At 42.4% G+C, this 16,961-nt stretch overlaps 1 protein-coding gene across 3 annotated transcripts in view; it reads left to right on the forward strand.

Moving 5' to 3' along the window:
* Positions 1-493: 493 nt before the first annotated feature.
* FER (FER tyrosine kinase) overlaps positions 494-16,961 on the forward strand; it is a 190,720-nt gene continuing 174,252 nt past the window's right edge. The window contains exons 1-4 of one of the 3 annotated variants that reach the window (XM_082782896.1): positions 516-533; positions 6,866-7,206; positions 11,052-11,159; positions 15,709-15,966. In XM_082782896.1, coding sequence (XP_082639022.1) covers positions 15,760-15,966 — 207 coding nt within the window. In that variant the 5' untranslated portion in view covers positions 516-533; positions 6,866-7,206; positions 11,052-11,159; positions 15,709-15,759. Of the gene's footprint in view, positions 534-1,517; positions 1,529-6,865; positions 7,207-11,051; positions 11,160-15,708; positions 15,967-16,961 lie in introns of those variants that run through there. The other 2 variants (XM_082782897.1, XM_082782898.1) reach the window with 2 other exon arrangements.

Genomic DNA, 16,961 nt, shown 5'->3' on the forward strand with positions numbered 1-16,961 from the left:
TGTTTTCTGAGGACGTTTGGGAAGGCCGGGAGCGATGGCGGAGGTGTGACAGTGCTTGGTGGAAACATGGAGAAGCTCGGCTGGGCGCACAGAGGTCGTATATTTTTATTTGTATTTGTATTTTTGTTTTTATGTTTATTGTTACTTTTATTGTTACTTTTGTTTTTGCTCAGCCGGGACCGCTCCCCTTGCGCCCCGCGCCCCACCCGGGGCGGCGCCTGGCGTGGCAGGGCCGGGCCGCGGCGGCCCTGGAGCGTCTCCAGGGCAACTCCCGCGCCGCGTGGGGGCAACGCGTCCCGCCCTTCACCCCACCCCCTCACCCCTTCCAGCCAATCACCGCTCCCCTCTCACCCGAGGGGCGTCAGCGGCGCGCCGTCTCCCTCCCTCTGATTGGTCGCCCACCTCCGCGCGTCAGCGGCGGGCGGGGAGCACCGGGGAGCCACCGAGCGGCCGGGCGCCGATTGGCCGGCGCGCGTCACGTGGCGCTGGAGGGGCCGTGACGCCCGCCGCGGCGGAGGGGCTCGGCTTGTCAGGTAGGTGCGGGCCGTGCGCGCCGCCGACCGGGCGCGTGCCCGCCGGGCCCGGCACCGGCAGCGGGGCCGCGCCTGACGGGAGGGAGAGAGGGAGGGGGGGGGGGGGCGCGGCGGTGCCGTGCCGGGGGGCGCCGCGGCCGCGCCGCCGCCCTTAGGCCCCGGCAACGGCTTCACCCCCCCCTCCCCCCCCCCCCCCCAACGGCCGGGCGGCGGCGCTGAGGGCCGGGTGCGGAGCTCGGGGTCTTGTAGGGCTGGAGGGGGCGTGAGGCAGGCGGGGGGGTGCCGCGGGGTGCGCCCGGGGCGGCGCCGGCCGTGGAAAAGTTTGAGCTGGCACGGGGGAAATGGGAATGGTGCTGCCTGTGCGCGCAGCCTGCCGTGTGGGGAGCCTCGCACGGGAAGCTCGTCAGTTTGGGGCCCCGGCCTCGTTAGGTGCCAGTAGTGGAAGCGCTTCTTAACGGGTAACTGCCGCGTTGTTCGTAGCGTGTTGCGCGTTTGTCCGTGTGGTGCTCGCGCCTTGGTCTGAAAGCTGCCCCTTCGCGAGGTGTCCTGCCCTGTTCATCACTCAGTCTCGGTGCCTCCCTGTGCCATACCACGCCTTTGGGAGTCGCTTCTTTTTAACAGAAAGAGCTGAGGCATTAAGGAATTAAGGAATTAAGCCTAACCGTCAAAATAAACCACCAGAATTAAGAGCTAATGAAAAATCAATCAGCTCCGAAGTAGGAGCAGCGTGTGGAAAGTTTGCGAGTTGCTCAGCGTGACGTAACAGCTCCCCGGCAGAAGCAGAAATGGAACCCGGAGCAGCACTAAAGTGCATTAATCACGAGTCCTTTGTTCCCTGAATTGCCTGTTTAGAAACTGGGAGACGTAAAATTGCAGCAATGGGTGTGATGGATTGGTGAAGATGAGCCCCTCTGACAGAACGCTGAATCATCCCCGGAGCGCTCCATCGTCTGTAATAAATGAGTCAGGCCTTCATGGAGAACAGCACTGTGGAAGTAATTACACGATCACATAATGCTTATTCCAAAGAGGGTGGCATTTAGGTTTTCATCCTCAATTTGTGAATCTCTTAATTTCGGTACTTGGTTTGTCAGCTTTGCTGCTTTTCTCCAGCTCTGTTTATGCACGACTTTTTGCTTTAGAAAAAACAGAAAATCTTATTCCATACATTAACAGCATATTGAAACATACATGGCTCGTCATCATATTTACAGCGTTTGCTGTTTGAGCTGAGAATGGCAATAGGAAGTCATTCTCCTCTGCACAATACAGACCGGACTGGGATGAGTATTAAGAATGTTACTTTTATGAGTATTTAATAAAGGCAGGAATACTTTTATTAAATGTTTGGTGCTGTAATACCCAGATGGTAGTGGTTCAGCTGCTGGTGGTGTTAGCTGATGAGTAAATGACAGGATTTACCCATGGTGAACCTTTGAAAATATTAGAGTATGGTCTCAACATAAACCTGCTAAGTCTTTGAATACCTAAAGCTAGTCTTGCTGTGCAATTTTATATGTTTATTTATTTATTTACTATTATTTATTTTATAATGTAGATAGTGTAGTATATTGCCACCGAGTCTATTAAAATACAGTTTTGGTGTATATTTTTTTCTTTTATTTTTGTTTTCCCAAGGAGTGTCAGACTTCCTAGTAATGCGTTCTGCTTTGAAATGTTTGAGTAGTGCAAGAGAGTGCCCTGCAGTACCTGTGTCACAAGTAAGTTTCAGAAGTTCCAGATAAAGGGAGCAGTGAAATAAGGTGGCAAAGTTTTAAAAATGTGACAGCTTGGATAATTATACCAAACACAGTGAATAAAGGTATTTAAAACCCAGTGTCCTATCCCTTCAGCAGACTGTTGTGGGAAATGCGTTTGTAGCCAATTTTAAGGAAAGTCACTCAGCTTTGGAGCTCCCTACTACTAATGAGAATATACAAAGTGTGGAAGCAAAAGAACACACACTTGCTTTTTTTTTTTTTGTCGTTGTATTTCTTGTATGTTGAGACTGCGAACGGTGTGTTTTCTACGAAGAAGAATCTTTTCCACCGTTTCTGTAATGTGTTTGTTTATCAGTTCAGAAGATGTGATAACTCAAGTTCAGCAGATAAAAGGAAGTGCTCGATTTGCCAAATACACAGAAACATTGACAGTTGGAACGTGCAACAAGAAAGCAAAGAATTATAAAGAGTTAAAAGGGCCTTAACAAAGATGCAGAAAGGCCTTTTAATATCCGGATCTGCCTTTTGGACTAGGTCAGTGTTGAAACTGGAGTGGGAAATCCCCCATCAGTGAAAGTGTTCGGTAAATCTGAAGCTGCTGGATTAACAAATTTAGTTGGCATCCAGATAATATAATTTATCCAAATTATTATTATTATTATTATGATTATTGTTAATGTGAGGAGGTAATTATTCGGGTCAAAAATCTCAGCTTTATTCGATCCTCACCTTCCTCTTGGTTCTGCATGCATCTTAACTTTGCTTTGGTTTGTGTTCTGGAAGCAGCTGGTACCCCCTGAGAGGAAACCTGCCCACGGCTGGTGGGATTGTTGCTGCAGGCTCTGCTCCATGCAGTATGGGTGCACACTGCAGCAGACTCGTGTCCCGTCCACAGGAGTCTTCCAGAAGTATCCCTGTGTGCATGTGTCCTCCAGCGTAAGGCTTCCTGTTTACACACAGCCCGTGGTGTCGTGCTGATGGGCTGTGAGTGGCCGATCTCCTGTGTCCCAGTGCTCCCTCAGAGTCCCTCCGGGAGAGAGATGTGAGCAGGCTGAAGGCGAGAGAACGTCTTTATCAGTTGATCTGGGTTGTGTCTGCAGCGTGGTCCATGCAGGCGTTACAGATTCAGCTATTTCCAAAGCGGAGGTGAAGCAGATGGTTGCTAACATTCATCTTTACAGCAGGCTGGCTCATGTCCTGCTACGTAGTTTTTCTCGGATGAAGTTGGGATTTCAGTTTTGAAGATGCAGTTACTCAAGTTCCCCTGGAGTGTCCCAGAGTAGAGGAAGGCAAGAATTTGGGAGGAATTTAAATAACTTGCATACAGCGCAGACATTCCTATCTCCACACTTTTTTTTTTTTTTTTTTTTCTTCTGAAAATCTCCATGAATGGTGCTATGTCCTGAAGAACACTGTCCTCACAAATGAAAAAATAGCTGCTTGGTATCATTTCTGATAAGAATACTTTCGAGATGCAGAGTGACAGACCGGAGTAACAAAAACATAGAACCAAACCAGGCTCAGTTACTCCAAATCTTGTGTATGCAGATCTATTTCCATGTGAAGAGTTCATTTTTTTTTTTTTTTTGCCTTTTTCCTCCTGTGCACTTCAGCATTATTTTTCTAGAGACTTAGGAGGTTAAACATCCACAACTTGTTGCTATTTAACATCCATTAATTACAGCTCGGCTCATTTATACATTTTTCAAATGAGAGTAATACTTTCAGAAGGAACATGGTTTATAACTGGGAAGTCTGATGATATCCAAACAAAACTGACTGGTCTGAAAAGATAGGACGGGCTTTTTCATGTATCTGGAGGAGTTGTATTTGTTATGTATTTGTTGATGGCATATATTAAATTTTTTACAGATCTGAATTTGCAGTGCAATAGCATTGAGAAGTTTTGGGTGCCTGGTTCAATCATCTGTCTTTTGGGTGACTGCCTCTGTAGTGAGAATAACTTTTTCCTATCTAAAAGGAAGAGAGTTCAGGGTGAACATATTTTAGGATGTGGAACATGTGAGGGAAAAGCCATCAGATGAGGCACAGCAAATAAAAACTTGGGGCAACACCTTTAACTCCAGCACTCTCTGTTTTATTTCCTGCAGTGTACCTGTCTGGAGTGTCAGCTGTCAGGAGGGAACTGATGTTCCTTGTGGGCTGGCTTTCTGTGCAGAATACCACGGGATTGAGCTACTTTAAATGTGATATAACGGTGCTAAGGAAATAAGTGACCTCAAGAAGACTGAGCGAACTATGAATTAACTAGGCAGAGAGTTTAATGAACCAGACGGATGTAATTAGTTTAATGAAGGAGGAAAGAAGCAGCAACAACCTGATCTTTTTTATTTTATTTTTTTAAAAGAGTGACAAATACTTGGAACTAGACTGTTTTTCTCCTGAGGAGACCAGTACTGCCATGTATTACAGACTAATGGTAATATTTAAAACAATTTAATCCAATTGTTTTGGCTGCAGGGAGAAATTCTGGATGATGTTGGGCCATAGGAAAAAATAATGCACTTGGGGCATAACAACCCCCTGCAGTGGTACAGGCTTGGGCAAGAGCATCTGGAAAGTTACCCAGCAGAAAAGGACCTGGGGGTGCTGGCCGACAGCCAGCTGAACACGAGCCAGCTGTGTGTCCAGGTGGCCAAGAAGGCCAATGGCATCCTGGCCTACATCACAAATTGTGTGGCCAGTGGGACTAAGGAAGGGTTTAGTCCCCTGTACACAGCGCTGCTGAGACTGCACCTCAAGTGCTGTGTTCAGTTTTGGGCCCCTCACTACAAGAAGCACGTCGAGGTGCTGGAGGGCGTGTAGAGGAGACCTACAAAGCTGGTGAAGGGACTAGAGAACAAGATGCATGAGGAACAGCTGAGGGAACCGGGGTTGCTTAGTCTGGAGAAGAGGAGGCTGAGGGGAGGTGACCCTGTTGCTCTCTACAGCTGCCTGAAAGGAGGTTGCAGCACGGAGGGAGCTGGTCTCCTCTCAGGTGACAGGAGGTAGGACACGGGGCAGCAACACTCTGAAGTTGCAGCAGGGGAGGTTTAGATTGGACATGAGGAAGTATTTCTTCACAGTGGGTGGTGGGTCAAACACGGGAAAGGGCTGGTCAGGGGGGTGGTGGAGCCCTCATTCCCAGAGTTATTTAAGAGATGTATGGATGTGACATTAGGGGACTGGGTTTAGTGATGGGACTCAGTAGGTCAGGTTGGTGGTTGGGCTTGATTGTAAAGGTATTTTACAACCTAGATGACTCTGTAATTCTATGCTTCTAGCTAAATGAATATCAAGAAATGAAATGTTACCTGCAACTCCCTTCCAGCTAATGAAGATGACATCCCAATAGCATGAAAGAAATAAGTGAAGGAATACGTAACTGCGTAGACCAAACCATTAATAAACAGCTATGTTTAATTCTAATGTTGACTCATGCTGCCACTTTCCTAGCAATTGTTTCCACGTTCACTACTCATTAACGACAAGTGTCTTGAAAATGTAATACTTTAACTTGTCTTTTGTTGTTCTAGCTTGTTCAGAAAATTATTTTTATACAGTATATACAATTTAGAATAAGTGTGAGTCACTAACTAACATTTTCATGGTTTTTAGTTTGGGGCCAATTATTTGTAATTTCAGCATTTTAAGTTTCTTAAGTTTCTCTGTAAAACAATTCCATCCTTTAAAAGATGGAAGTGTTATAACCTTAGAGCAGTAAGAGTACTTCAGAAGACTCCGAAAGACATGAGAAGTTAATAATAAAAATAAAAGACAATTGAATTAGTTATTTTTAGCCTGGTACTTCTCTGTTACCTGTCAGACCACGCCAGGCAGTGCTGTGGTTCATGATGTTAATATATCCATGTGAAGATAGGAGATTTGGGTTGGTGTTTTTCTGTGCCGGTGTTCAAATCTCTTTCCTGCTAGAGCGGAATTAATTTTTGACTGTGTAGGATATGTCCCATGTGCAGGATGTATGTGAGGCTGTGTATGCACACAGAAAGGGCTGAGAGAGCCTCGTCCTTAGTTTGGGTTAATACGGTTAGAAAAATGTGACAGCTTTAATTAAGCACTTTGTTCTTCCAGCCTGTGAAATATGTGAGAATAAGAGTCTGTACTGAGGGACTAAAATTGCTCCTCAAAAGCTATGGAAACTCCCTATTGCAATTTTAGGTAAAAACATGAGGTAGCTGTGGTCAAAGGAAGACCACAGGAACAGATTGTAGAAGGAAAAGTGTTGTAGCATGCTAGAATTTGTACGAGGGTTGGAGATGTTTGACTTGCTCGTGGTGCCTGCCAAGGTAGAACCACCCTTATCAGCCTCATCCTGCTCAGTCTGTTTCTGTTACCATCTAGCATGGAGGTCGTCGTTGCAGCGCTGCAGAATTGCGAGTGCAGCGCAAGTCCTTCGCTCGGGTCCTCTCTGCTGAAGCTGTGCTTTTCTTTGTTGTTCTTGCAGCCTGGAGCTTCTTGCAAAGGAAGTTTAATTCCTGGAAAAACACAGGAAGAAGCCTTCCTTTACTCGTAAGCTTGTAGAAGGCAGCAAGAAACTAGATACAAATCCTCTTTGTGAATGATGTGTGGGGTCGGCACCTTGTTTTGTAGGTGGCGCTGCCTTTTCCAGAGTTAACAGGAGCACCACGCCGAGTCCTGAGGCACAGTGGCAAGGCACGACGTGTGGCAGCCAGCCAAGCCCTGCTCTTCCTAACCTGTAGCTGCCTTCACCTTGTACTCATCTGCCTGCTGAAATTTGGTCTGAAGCATCTTTTTGGTCTCAGATGTTCAGGTTGCAAAGGAGAGGTGGAAAGTATCTTTGCTTCTCTACCCCATGGTCACAGAGAAGGGGAGATAAGTTTTGATTGATGATAAACTTTTTCCCGTGCTAAGAGCAAGGGAATGCTAAATCAGAGAAGACAGAGGCCTCACAAAAATATTTTCTGCCATGGGTAAGTGTCTTTGGTGGTAGGGGAAAGAATTAGATGGTGTTCGATAAGCGTTTGAAGATTGTTAGTAGCTTTCTTCCATCACATCTATTATTGCTGTTTGCATGTTGGAAAAGAATTCCCTCGGGCAAATGAATACTGCATGTGCAAAAAAGGGTGTTTTACAGCTGTAATCAGAGAGGGTCCAGGATCTTCTTTCTGGGCCTTTACCTGGTTTATTTTTAACTTTTTGGTTTTTTGTGTCATTGAAAAGTGTAAATCCCGAATGGAGCCTGCTGCTTCTTATTTCCATGTTCTTTCAATAAGATCAGAGCTGGAAGAGCTGGTAGGGCAAACCATGGTTTCCGTACATCCGCAGGACAGTGTGAGTGTCCTCAGTGTGTGAGGTTGGCTGTACGCAATTGAGTGAAATGTATCTAGCTTGGTGCTTGCTGCTGTTAGATAAGGAGGGACTGTTGCCACAGATGTAGAGTAATTGTTCCTCTGACCTATCTGTCCTGCTTCTGCATTTTAGAGATGTCTTGAGATAGAAGTTGTGTGTTCAGGAGATTTCTTTTTTCATGATTTTTTAAAAATAAATTTTGATTGTGTCCGTTTCTTGGTCTCAAAAATGTCTTTAGGCATTAAATACTCGCATTTAATTATTTACTAGGCGAAGAAGTATTTAAGAGCAACTTTTTAAAGTTTCATTTGATGTTCCCGTGTTCTTCTGGGAAACACTTCAGACATACGACGTGTCATGCCAGTTTGTGCTATCGTGTTTTTTTAACTTTGATCAGACACCTCATAGTTAATCTGTTTCGTGAGCTAAAAACTTCTCTTGACTTCCTTTGTGCAGAAGCTGCTCCGTACTCTGATCAGTGTTGCCTGTATTTTCTAATGCCTGATGTTCTTCATGAGACAGAGTAATTAGGAAATACAGGAACACCATGAACGTATCAGCAAAATAGGGATATACTCTCTGGTGTTCTCTAACCTTTGTTAAAAAATAAAACAAAAAAAAATCTGACAATCTGGATCATCTAACCTGATCACTTCAGAGCACTGGACGAACGTTTCTGAAGATGTGTGCTCAGAGGTGCCCCGACCTTTTTCCCTTGTGGCGTTAAGCTCTCTCCCAGGGAGCTCCCTCCCAGTGTGTTCCCTTGCATTTACTGACATGCGGTTTCACCTGCTGTCTGACATGCCCGTTGCTCGGCATCCCGGGGTTCCTCTGCAGCTTTCTGTAGTAAAGCATCTGTTGCAACTGCAGATGGTGTTGTACCACGTGCAGGTTTAACCAGAGATGTTGTGTGTAATGGTAGATACGCAGGTGACCGGCCTGAACAGCTGCACGAGTCCTGGCTCAGATTCTGCTGATGCTTCTGGCTTCCTCCCCTGTGGAGCCGTGTTTTGGAAACCTCGAGCTCCACTTCTGTAACAGCTTCTGTGAGACACCCAGCTGAAACCTGTAAGAACCCTTTTCTTTGCTCCACGTCCAACGCCTTCGTGCACCAGCTGCTCAGTTCCCTCAAAGAACACCTCAAACTGGGAAGCGAGACTTTGTGCTACACTCATTTTTTTCACCCTATCCCAACTTACAGGTTCTTTAGCATGATTGTAACACAGTGCCTGGTGTGGTAGTCAGACTTTGTTGTACTTTTCCTGATTGCCTTGGTAAGCTCTGAAAAAAAAATCATTAATAAAAATGGTGTATTTTCTACTCTTCATTCCTTTCTACTGTAGTAGTCAGCAGTTACTTTAAGACTAAGTTTTTGTAGAATCTATAGTTTGGTTATTTCCATACTTGATGCTTTAATGCTTCTACAGAATGGTATCTGTCTCTGGTGAATTCTTAAAATTTGTTATTTTTAAATGCTCCTCTGTTGCTTCATTTGGAGAAAGTGCTTGTATATCCCCAGTTTAAAGAGGATCTGGCTTGGTATTGGTTTTAACTGCCTCTGCAATAATTTTAGAAAATGAGAGTTCATCTAGGTTTTCTTCTCTATCCTTATTTTCTTTCAATTCCTTCTTTTGCATCTTTGTTATCTAGTGGTTTGTTGCATTGAGGAAGCAAGCTGCAACTTTTAGGTTCTGCTCTGTTTGAGCCCAGAAATGGCAAACACAACTTTGTTCTAAAAAGTTCCCGTGCTGTCGTACAGCGAGCTCTATGGTTAGTTTACTGACCAAAGCTTTTTATGTTTCCCTGTACTAGGTGGCATTTCCCAATCAATTAGATGAGCATTGGAAAGATAATAGTAACTGGAATTATTGGGGGGGAGGGGGTGAGGGTGTGTGTGGGGGGGAGCCAGTTTGTTGTGTTTTATTTTTATATTGGCAGACAAAAAATCTCCATTCTACCATAGGTGTAATTTTTTTTATTATTATTATTTTTTTATTATAACAAGGTGTGCTTTTTGCCTGTGTACAGAGAACGGAAGATACAGCTTGTCCGTGTTTCAGTGCCTCTAGTCTGTTGTTTCATTTAGTAAGTGGAATTTTCAGAAAAGGTCATTTTACCACGTGCAGCTCTTGTACAGGTTGACTGCTTAAAATTTGAATGTCTTCAAGTGTTGGGGGTAGCACACATTTTACTTTCATGTGTCCTGTTTGAAAGCAGAAAAAAAAAAAAAGTTTTTCTGTCCAGTGGCACTCTGACATTTCTAACTGGTTTGTGTCTGTGATGGGAGGAGTGGAGCCAAATGTTGCTATTTCATCTTTGGCTTTTGGTGGTAGTTCTTTCCTGGTGGAGACTTGGGCTTTGCAATTTTTCACTAATGTTTGCATATGTGTTACTAAAAATGTTTTGAATTCTGTATGATTCTGGTTTGGTCTGTTTTTTCCTCCTTTGTATCTGCTTGCATGGCTGCTGTCTCCTTGCAGTGAGTGAATGTAAGCATCACTTACAGTCTTTGCTATTTTTGGTCATAGAGAGAGAAAGCTTCATATTTATGTTAAGCAGGACTTTGTTTCTAGAATGTCACTAAGTAACCAGAAAGGAATACTAGATAATGCCTGTTTGAATGTGAACTAAAACTACCCTTTGTAAGGCTTAAAAAAATGTGTATGTCCATTATTAATGCTTTGTTTTACACTTAAAAAATAATCTGCAAAATAGTTGGAGAATTTTAGCTTTACGCAGGGTGTTTGTCTTTCAGTTTCTTTTGTCTTTTTTTTTTTTAAACATATTTAAAGCTGTAAATATGTTAAATCAATATCGAATGTCTTGTCTAAAGCTTTTAAAACCTCAAAATTCAACCTTTGCCTAGATTGCAGTCCAGAGTTGCAGGTTGAAGTTGGAGTGCTGTAGTCTTTATAGCTCTATGACCTCTTGCTGTTATATGTATTGCAGTAATTAGAGCTATATAATAAATGTTCTTTATCTTGTTTGGTGCCTTTCTCGTGTTGCTACTTGTTTTCTTATAGACCAGTGTAAATACTGCTATGAAGTTTGTCTTTCATGTAATGAATTCTGTTTTCCCATGCTTTTGTTTTCTTTATTAATGGATTTTCTTCTAGTTTTATCCAGGGCAAATTTCAGAAATAAATGTATTTATTTAGTTTTCCAAAATAAAAAGAACATCAAAAGAAATTTCTAAGAACTTTTTTTTTTGTAAATATAAAATTGTCAGTTACATGAGTATAGAAAAACTACACACGTGATTTTGAGACATTAAATAAAGTGATAGCAAACCACTACTTGCAGTCATTTGAGAATTTCTTTTTGTTTTCCTCAACTGTTTTTTTTTAAATATATTTTCAAGTTAGAAAATGAAAATGTGAAGCAATTTATCTAAATTTATTTTATGCAATATATTTTACAATGCTGAAATAAAAAATGCATTTTTTTGTTTGTTTTTCTTTCACAGAACTCCCGGAAAGTGAAAGTATATTCCTGAAAGTGAAAATCAGAAGAAGTAGCTGCTGAGTTATAGAGAAGTAGTACTAAGGATCGTTTGTTGGGGATACTTTTTAAGGTAGGTGAGCTATGCTTTGCTGAAATGTAATCCTAAAAATAAGCTGCTTATTTTGCCTTGGGTAGAATAATATTTCAGACCAATTTTGAAATGATCAGGCTACGTTTATGCTTCTGCTTTGGATGTTTATTGGTGACAGTGGCTGTATGGGAGCATTAGTTCATCTCTTGACTCTGTTCCATGCATTTAGCATCAAATGCATGCGAAGATAGTATTCTGGTTAAGTGGGAAGTGTAAACAAATGTTGGGTAAAGCACATATTTTATGTTTTGTGATGATGTATGTTCTGCGAGTAGATTGTACACTAGGAGAAATTCAATGTTATAATCTTTATTTAGGGTGTGGAGGGAGGGCTGAGTGATTTATTTCCTAGTTCTGATGGAAAATAACTACTGTAAGCCTGAGGTTCAGAAATGGAGGTGGACTATGTAACAAATCGATCATCTCATGAAGTTGCTTTATCAGTATGGAAACTTTGAATTTGAGTATTTGTTTCTCCTGAAACAAAGCCCTCATCTCTTTTTTTTTCTTTTTTTTTTTTTTTCAGTATTTTTAATGTTTCTAGAAAAGGCCTTTGAGATAATCTTGCTAAACAATTTGGAGTCCACATACACTTAGGAGCTGATAGCTGGTCAAGAGTGACCCATTGCATATTCCTTCTTCTGGAGGGGTCAGATGTGTGCTGTGCTTCCTTGCTCTGAATTTAGCTGGGGGTCTGATGTGTTTGTTTTGTGGCTTATCAGTTTCCTGCCTATTGTGGCCTTGAAAGTTCATCATCATTCATACTGTAAAACCACAAGAACAGCATATATATATATAACAGTATTTCCCAGGATGCCCTCACACCCCTAACAACTTGTGTCTTCTCTAATATATTGCTGTGGTCAGCCTCTTCTCACAGATAACCAGTGATAGGACTAGAGGGAATGGCCTCAGGTTGTGCCAGGGGAGGTTCAGGTTGGCAATGAGGAGATATTTCTTCTCAGAAAGAGCAGTCAGGCACTGGGACAGGCTGCCCAGGGAGGTGGTGGAGTCACCGTCCCTGGGGGTGTTTGAGGAAAGGTTGGACCTGGTGGTTATGGACATGGTTTAGTGGGTGACATTGGTGGTAGGGGGATGGTTGGACCAGATGATCTTGGAGGGCTTTTCCAACCCTAATGATTCTGTGATTCTATGAAATACACAGAAGAATGTGATTGCTAATTGTAGAGTAATGATACTGCATGCATCTTGTTTGATGGATGATGTGGATTCCCTCCTTGTTTGCTTTTGGTCATTGTCAGGCAGATGGTACCTCTGATCTGACTCACTGTGTCCATTCCTGTCCATTCCTCTGTTGGGGGTAGATTGTAATCTTTAAGTGCAGAGTGGCTGCGAAAACCACTTTCTTCAGTTCTGGAATCCAGGAAGACTACTAACGCCAGAGTATCGTCTTTATTTGCTGAGCGGAGTGATGCAGTACTGAAGAATTAAGTGGCTGTCATAGAAGTTTTCGACTGTGAGTCTGACAAATTTTAACATCGTTGTTTTAGAACCTGACCACATTACTGTGGTGGTGGCTGAGACAAGTCACAAGCTGTCTTCGGTAAATGCAGTAAAATTTAGAGCTGTTCAAGGAGTGGTTGCTCATCTTGCATTTTTAAATGTGCATGGAGGGCTTCGTACCTCTCAATGATTAGTTTTTTTTATGAATTGTGATAAAAAAGAGAATGTCTAGTTTCCTTGGAATTGACTCTGGCATGTATTATAACTACTAAAACTTACCAAATGTTGATTGGCTAATTTCTATATCCACTAATTTTAGAGGTATGTACGTAGACCATCTCAAAATGCTCAGCATTGGAGGAGGAGGAAGTACCTTTGTGTGTCACGCTCCCTGCATCTCCTACTGGTTCCACAGTAACTTTTTCCTGAATTTACTTTTTTCATTTCACTACTCAGTTTTGCCTCTAGTCAGTGCTTGCAGAGTCGGGGTTAGATCTTGTAGTAGGCTAAGTAGGTTAGATCTTGGATACTTGCTCACAACTTCTTTGCTTCCATAATATTGGAGTGCCTGAGATTAGCTGAATTTTTTGATGGGACACCTTCTAAATTTTCAAGGAAGAGGCGTGGAGGCTGAGCTGAGAATCATGGGCTCTGAAACTTTGCCCTTGCTCATCTTACCAAATCAGAATTTTATCACCTTTGTAAAACAAACTTTTCCTGTGGTGCATCTATTGTGGTGAAGGGAATAACTGAAACCGAAGATCAGCATCCAGTATACATACAGGTTTTGTCTATATATTCAGGCATCTACTAGAGTAGTCTGAAAAAATCAAATTATTACTTAGTGAAGGGTGAATTAGCAGGCTGCAGTGAAATGTTAGCAGATCATCTGTTCTGTTCAGTTTTGTGATCTTCTGGCTCCATAGTGAGTCACTAGAAGCAGACTGAAATATCATATGCTGAGAATATGTTACCCTTCCCTTGCCCTCCTGCCTTTTATAGCACACGACTTCAACTTGAGATTCAGTTCCCATCTTTTCTGAATGGGATGTAAGAAAATAGAGCTACAGCTTTTCACGTTGATAATGTGCTAGGAGATTTAGTGCATGTGCTAAAATATGCTAGGAGAAAAATGAGGTTGGTCACAGCAGTGGAGGTCGGTCTAAAGAGTGTTGAGAAATCACAGAGGGAAGCACAAGTCGTCAGTAAGTAGATGCTGTAAGATCTTTTCTTTCACTTATCTTACTAAATTATCAGTGTTTTTGTAAGACTACTCTTAAACTTTAACTGTGCAAATGTTAATGCAATTAATAAAGCATAGTTCATCCTTCATAAATAAACCAGTATAAATAATGCAGGATTGCTGTTTGCCTGAGCTCCTAGCCATCAGGCAGCATTCTGGCTGAAGTACGTGGCTTCAAAGTTACGAGCATATGGAGGCTTTTGATAGCTTTAAGGTTGCTCTCATAACCTTCACGTGCCTGTATTGTCTACATGCATAATAACACAATGCTGCTCATCATTTCTTCATGGGATTTTTGTTTCATTATGTAGCATTGTACCATGGCTTGTACCCTGGTACCTGCATGCATTTCTATGCATAGTGGATGAGGATTTTTTTCTGTAATTTACTGGAAGGGCAGGGAACTGCAGAAAGAGAGGAATGGTTTTGGGAGTCGGGCTACCTTGGAGATTGTTGTAGGAGATTGTTGACTTGTAAAATTTTCTGAAACTTTTAGGTAACTGAGATCAATAACATCTTTGTTCTAGATGTTCAGTATGCTGAAATGATAGGCACCCTGAAAGGTCTGTCTTTGAGCTTTGTGAATACCAGGGTTAGTGAGGATAATGTCAACAGTAGTTTCTGTGTCTCGGGTCTCTCTGTATTAGTCCTGCTTCAGCTCTTGGGCTGCTAAGAAGATGACGCTATTAATGTTTGTAAAACACTGATAATCTAAGTGGCAGTTTAAAGCCTATGAAGAAATGAGTACCTCTGTGTTCAGAAGAACTATGGCTTAGCTGGAGTGCAGGAACTGGTGAGTAGGTAATGCAAAGGCAGTGTGAGTACAGTAGTCTAGAGCTGTAATTGCAGTTCATGTAAGTTTATCTTACCATTTTTTAAGCTGATCAGTGTGGAAACAGTTTTTTGGTATATGCACAGAAAACAGGGTTTGGCCCACGTTACAAAACTGTATACAAGTCTGTGGAAATAAATGTGGTTTCAGATGTGGCCGTGTGTATCATGTTTTACAGCTAGCTCAGATATGTGTCTTTGACCTGCAGCTGTGTTACAGGGCTTTATAATGTGGCACTTCTTAATCAGATTATCTAGTGATGATATCAAATAATGATTTCATATTGTGTAATGAGACTGGACTGCTTTAGGGGAAGAATGTGAGAAATAAAGAACTCTACCCTAATATGTTTCTTCCAGGAACAGTGGAAGGTTGCACAGGAACCTGGTTTGGGATATTTTCCGACTTTTGGGAGGTTGACTCTGCAACTCTAGTACCTGTTAATGCAATGTTTAGGACGAAACTAGCAGTAATTTTCTAGCTATCCATTTACTTTAGATGCAGTGCCTGAGAACCGATGGTTCATTTGGAGGTTTTTATGTCCTTAGGACGGTATTCACTAGAATCAAGTATTCTGGGTCACCAGGAGTGAAGCAGTGTAATGGCAGTTCTTGTCTGGAGATAGCGTCACGTATATTTATTTGATTAAATACGTGTGTTGTTTAGTGTCTCTTAGGTGCATCAGTGTGTTCCCTCATAACTCCCCTTTCAGCTACGGAGGTGCCATTGTGCTGCTGTTTTACAGGTGGGAAACTGGAGGTCACAAACTGAAGTGACGCTGGCAGCTCAAAGCGACAGCGAGGACATCGGATCTCTTTCAGTTCAGCTTGGCGTTTGAAATGCTTCTCTGACCTTTCTGTCTGTGTCAATGCGGTGTTAGGTAGTCCTGTGGCTAAGTTATTTCAGCATTTAGACGTTAAGAGTTGCTCTTTGTAATGTTTAAAAGGTTTTCTTCTGTTTGGATCTCATGAACCTTGTTTTACTTACAGATGTGGTGAAGAGCCTATATTTTCACCCGTGCGGTATATAGTGCCTTAAAAATGGGGTTTGGAAGTGACCTGAAGTACTCTCATGATGCTTTATTAAAACTGCAAGACTGGGAACTACGACTGCTGGAAACGGTGAAGAAATTTATGGTCATGCGTGTAAAAAGTGATAAAGAGTATGCCTCTACTTTACAGAATCTCTGTAATCAAGTAGATAAAGAAAGCACTTGCCAGTTGGATTATATCAGCAACGTGTCCAAGGTAAGACTGAAGTATTTTGAATTAGTAATATCCTTACATTAAGGAAATAAGAGTTGAATAAGATAAGAAGCTGGATTTTGGTGTGTTTATTTTAGTTTGTGTTGGATTCGTGTTGATTCAGCTGCTTGAGAGTTAATGTTGCCCAAGTGTTTAAAATGAGCTCAGTGTCATGGAGCTGAACTCCAGTCTTACTTTGAGATTATTAACTAAGCTGGAATCTTGGATTCTGAAGTTTGGTATTTTAGGGCTTTGGGTTGAGGCTGCTAATCTGTTTAGTGTTTTGAAAATAGGGAATGTTGTAGTAAGCCTTTCTTTTGAGACAGTTAAATAGGAACTATTGTTTATGCTGTATAGAATTTGTGACAGAAATAGAAAAATACCAGGAAACCAAGGCAAAGCTTAGCATTCCGCCTGTTATTCACACCACAGTATGTGGTGTAAAAACAAAACGTTAATTCAGGATGTTCCTCATAATTGTGCAGTTATTTTGCATCCCATTTAAAATTACTGTGTTGACTTTTTATAAAGGTAAGGCTGTCCTTCCCGCAAACTGTTAATGGTCAGGTTTAGAGCAAGTACAGGGAGGGTACTGATGAAGCAAACTTCCCTGTTTCACCTGCTCATAAGCTTCACTTCTGACTTGGATTCCTTCCTGATGAGAGAAAACAATTCTCTTTTAGTGCCTTATTCAATATCTGTCCTTTCTGCTGCAGCAGTGGTTACACAGCCCCTTCAGTCTGGCATGAATCCTGATCTTCTACTCTGCAGGAAAATACAATTTTTGGGTCAAGTTAAATTTTAGACAAAGCAGTTTTTTATGCAGTGGGCTTATGGAATTGCTGCTTGAATGCCAGCTATGGCATTGCAGCAGGAACATCAGTGCTCCTTGTGCAGCAGTCTAGATTGATACTGGAGTACAGTGGCTGTGTGTGTGATGTGAAAGCTGCACTGAGACAGCTAGACTGCTTCAGCTGCCCCCAAAATAGCGCTGCACA

This window comes from Aythya marila (assembly GCF_965140915.1).
Source record: "Aythya marila genome assembly, chromosome: Z".
In the NCBI taxonomy this organism is placed as follows: Eukaryota; Metazoa; Chordata; class Aves; order Anseriformes; family Anatidae; genus Aythya; species Aythya marila.